At 27.5% G+C, this 5,000-nt stretch overlaps 3 protein-coding genes across 3 annotated transcripts in view; 1 reads left to right on the forward strand and 2 right to left on the reverse strand.

Annotated features, from left to right (window-relative positions):
* LOC113805286 (sarcoplasmic reticulum histidine-rich calcium-binding protein-like) overlaps positions 1-539 on the reverse strand; it is a 2,790-nt gene extending 2,251 nt beyond the window's left edge. The window contains exon 1 of the mRNA XM_070137952.1: positions 535-539. Coding sequence (XP_069994053.1) covers positions 535-539 — 5 coding nt within the window. The remainder of the gene's footprint in view (positions 1-534) is intronic.
* LOC138865899 (uncharacterized) overlaps positions 1-5,000 on the forward strand; it is a 138,033-nt gene that overhangs the window by 58,287 nt on the left and 74,746 nt on the right. The gene's annotated exons all lie outside the window — the stretch shown is intronic.
* The window catches only part of LOC113811976 (urease accessory protein UreE-like), a 2,138-nt gene continuing 2,064 nt past the window's right edge, over positions 4,927-5,000 (reverse strand). The window contains exon 3 of the mRNA XM_070137953.1: positions 4,927-5,000. This exon is cut by the window's right edge and continues 505 nt beyond it. The gene's annotated coding sequence lies outside the window, so the exon portion shown is untranslated.

The following is a 5,000-nucleotide window of genomic DNA, read 5'->3' on the forward strand; positions in this document are numbered from 1 at the left end:
AGTATCCATATATATGTATGTACAACTGCTTTGTGCGTGTGCATTTACGTATACACACACAACCAAGCAAACACACGCAGAGGCACACACACACACACACACACACACACACACACACACACACACACACACACACACACACACACACACATATATATATATATATATATATATATATATATATATATATATATATATATATATATATATATATTAGTTGTAAAATCAGTCACATAACTGGACTCAGGACTCCCCGCCTTCTGGACCAAGTATCTTTGAGTGCCATTTAAACGCTATTTGTCTAAATCTACATCACTATTGCATCCAAACTTTAATCATATAAAAATAACTTCCCGCAAATTCATGTCTATCTCATATAAATCACCTGAATACTAGAGACAGAAATCTTACTCTGATCGACATAAATCACTTAGTTTTCACACGTGGGTTTGAGGTTTACTTTAACACTGATATACTAAATTCACCCAAGTTTTGAATCGCAAACTTTTAATTCTAGGATCTCTTGAAACTTACTTCATGCTGGCGATCCAACTTCGGAAGAATGAATGGGAGAGGGAGACAATGCGACTTTTATAACACCTCATGTGCTTTTCAATAGAAATCTAAAAATAGCGATCGCGTGGGCGTGGTTTTCTTAATAATTTTATTTTTTTTATTTATTTATTTTTTTTTTTTTTACATGGTTTTGAAATATCGCTCGCAAGGTTTATGCACGTACACCTTAACTTATAGGAATAAATGGGAATGTGTGTATATTCATTTTTACATTATATATATGTGTGTGCGTAAATATGCATATATATATATATATATATATATATATATATATATATATATATATATATATATATATAGATATAGATATAGATATAGATATAGATATATATATTCATTTTTATATTATATATATGTGTGTGTGTAAATATGCATATATATATATATTCATTTTTATATTATATATTTGTGTGTGTGTAAATATACAGATATATATATTCATTTATTTATGCAAACATATTCATATATGTATATATACATATATATACATATGTATTTACATATATATGTTTGTGTATATGTGTGTGTATTATATATAGAGATAGATAGAATGATAGGTAGGTAGATAGATATTTTCATGTATAATTACATATATACAGAAATATATATTTATATATATAGATATATATTTGATTAGATGTTTATAATATGTTTATATATGTATATATATATGCACACAAATGTACAAATGAGTATGAACATATACCTATATTTTCATATGTATTAATTCATATATATATATATATATATATATATATATATATATATATATATATATATATATATATATATATATATATATGTATGTATGTATGTATGTATATATATATATTTATGTATATATATATATATTTATGTATATATACTCACGCACACACATATGCGAGTGTGTGATTCTCCTCTTATTGATCATGTGGCAAATATCTATCTTATGAGGAATGCTGCCTTTGTCGTTGAGTAATGTACAAGGTGGACGAGCCAAGAAAAAAAACTTCATTAACTGTTTTAGCTAATTTGTAAACCGTCAAGGTATTATGATGGGCTATCACATGTCAGGAACAGTAATTACTCTTTGAAGAAGAAGAAGAAGAAGAAGAAAAAAAAAACGGAAAGAAAAAAATAACTGTTTGCTGACGTGTTATGGTATGGATGGTGTAAGAATCAAAAATGATTCTCGCATGTGAAGTGATCAGGGTAAGGTCTAGAGAAGGGCTGTCAACCTCATTTATCCCAGGGAGCCACATTTTGCCATAGTATATAGTATGTTGGACAGATAATCATGAATCGACGCAATGGAACGGCCATGTGGTTGACGTAGAATCATCGGAGGCATTTCATTCATTAAAAAAAGGAAAACACAGTAACAGAGAGACAGAGAGAGAGAGAGAGAAATGGTGTGTGATAATTTTAATCGAAGGAAAGGCTTAATTAATCATGTAAAACACCCGATTTGAAAACTGAAATAGCAAATGCGCCGCACAAAGAAGTGGTGTAGAATTCTCTTGACGTTAGCTCTTGACCTTTTTATGTGTATATACATATGTGTGTGTGAGTGTGCGCATACTATAATATTTGTGTATATATACATATAAATATGATATATATGTTATGATTATTATCAGCATTTTTGTTATTTAATTTTCATTTCTATTTTTCATTTTCATTATCATTATTCTTATCATTTTCATTTTATTTGTTAATGCTATTATTATCATCCTTGTTATAATCATCACCATTATTAGTTTTTACTTTTTATCATTACTTCTATTGTTATTGTTATTGTTATCTTGATTATCATTATGATATTCTTGATATTATGGTTATCATTATTGATATTATTGATATCATCATTATCATTAACCCTACTTTTTTCATTAATATCATCAATATTGTTATCATCATTGTTTTAATTATCATCATCATTTTCATTTTACGAACATTGATATTATTCTTATCATTATCAACATTATTGTTTCTTAATTTTATGATACCGTTGCTGTTATTATTATCAATATCATATACCTAATCGTGTTATTTTATTACTATAATTATTCTTATGATTATTATTAAAGTTACCATTATTATCATTATCATCACTATCGTCATTTTCATTTTATAACATTATTGTTATTTTCATCATAATTACTGCTATTTTTATTTGTTATCATGATTACCACTGTTGCTGTCTGTTGCATTATTGTTTATGTATATGTATATATGCATTTATATATGTATCAATGCATGTATCAATGTATATATTATTACATACACACACATATATGTATATGTATATATATATATATATATATATATATATATATATATATATATATATATATATATATATATATATATATATATATATATGCTTCTGTAAATATATATATATATATATATATATATATATATATATATATATATATATATATATATACATATATATATATATATATATATATATATATATATATATATATATATATATATATATAGAGAGAGAGAGAGAGAGAGAGAGAGAGACAGAGAGAGAGAGAGAGAGAGAGAGAGTATATATATATATACACATATATATACACAAACGGATATATATATATATATATATATATATATATATATATATATATATATGTGTGTGTGTGTGTGTGTGTGTGTGTGTGTGTGTGTGTGTGTGTGTGTATGTGTGTATATGTGTGTATGTGTGTGTGTGTGTGCGTGTGTGTGTGTGTGTGTGTAAATACACACGCACACACACACTTATTTATTTATCTATATGTATATATATTTATAAACATATATGTATATATATACATACACACACAGGCATATGTATATATATATATATATATATATATATATATATATATATATGTATATATATATATATATATATATATATATATATATATATATGTATATATATAGTTATATACATATATATATGTAAATATATACGTATATATATGTATATATACATATATATATACACACATATGTATACAGACATATACATGCATATATATAGGTATATTATATATATATATATATATATATATATATATATATATATATATATATATGAGCACACACACACACACACACACACACACACACACACACACACACACACACACACACACACATACATACACACACACACACACACATACACACACACACACACACACACACACACACACACACACACACACACACACACATATATATATATATATATATATATATATATATATATATATATATATATTTGTATATATATAAGCCGACATATCTGTGTTCATGTATGTATATATATATATGTATATATATATACATATATATGTATATATATATATATATATATATATATATATATATATATATATATATATATATATATACATACACGTGTGTGTGTGCGTGTGTTTGTGTGTCCATGTGGGTGTGTATGTTTATATGTATGGATGTCTATATACATATATATATCTATATATATATGAATGTATGTATGTATGCATGTCTATGCCTTTGTCTGTATGGTTGTACATGTGTATTCATACACATAGCCAATGTTTTATGAATTGTTGATTATATGAACCTTCTTCTTTTGATAACACTTAACCGCATGTTTGTTACTAGACATGATACGGAATGATTGTTATGGCTATAAATGACATATAAATATATTCCTGTTGTATATACCCTTAAATAATACTCGACATTGTCGTTGAATTTTACCACGAATTGAAGATGTGTGTTTTTTTAAGTTAACACCCCTCTCCCCTTAAAAGAGTGTATGTGTAACTCTCCTCTCTACTATACTTAAGAACAGCGTACTCGTTATGACGGTTGTGAACTACTGAACAGTGTGTATTAATGCAATACAGGAGAATCCTTAGAGATAGGGAACTGAGAAGGGTCTGCTTGTGTCTGAACTAGTATTTGCAGCATCAGGATTGCAGTAGGGTTCACCAATGGGCAAGCAATATGCAAACTGAATTGGCATATTGGAGTCTCTGAGTGTGAGCCTGCTGTCCGTGTATTAATTCATTCCAATTCCCATTCTCACTCCCATTCCACATTCCCATTCCCCAGTCGCTATCCGCCAAGGCCAGCAAATGAGCTCAATGTGGGCATGTAGCTTGGAGTACACCAAGCTAGGATGTCTCACTAAGCCTTCCCTACGGAGGAATTCACAGATATAAGACATCAGTCTACTGTTTGAGTTAGTCGAGGAATAAAAGAAGGATTATTTGTTTGCTTCCTCTTAACTGAAACATTAGAGGATATAAGCATGTCACTGGGCTAGCCAGAATAGAAAAATAGAGGACTAAACTTAACGAAAACTGGATGTGCATTCATCAACTTTATTCAACCCTCTTTTACAATACAGCAGTTGTATTGCATAGTGCCCAAGCACAGTAAGG

Source organism: Penaeus vannamei, chromosome 23 (assembly GCF_042767895.1).
Source record: "Penaeus vannamei isolate JL-2024 chromosome 23, ASM4276789v1, whole genome shotgun sequence".
NCBI lineage: Eukaryota > Metazoa > Arthropoda > Malacostraca > Decapoda > Penaeidae > Penaeus > Penaeus vannamei.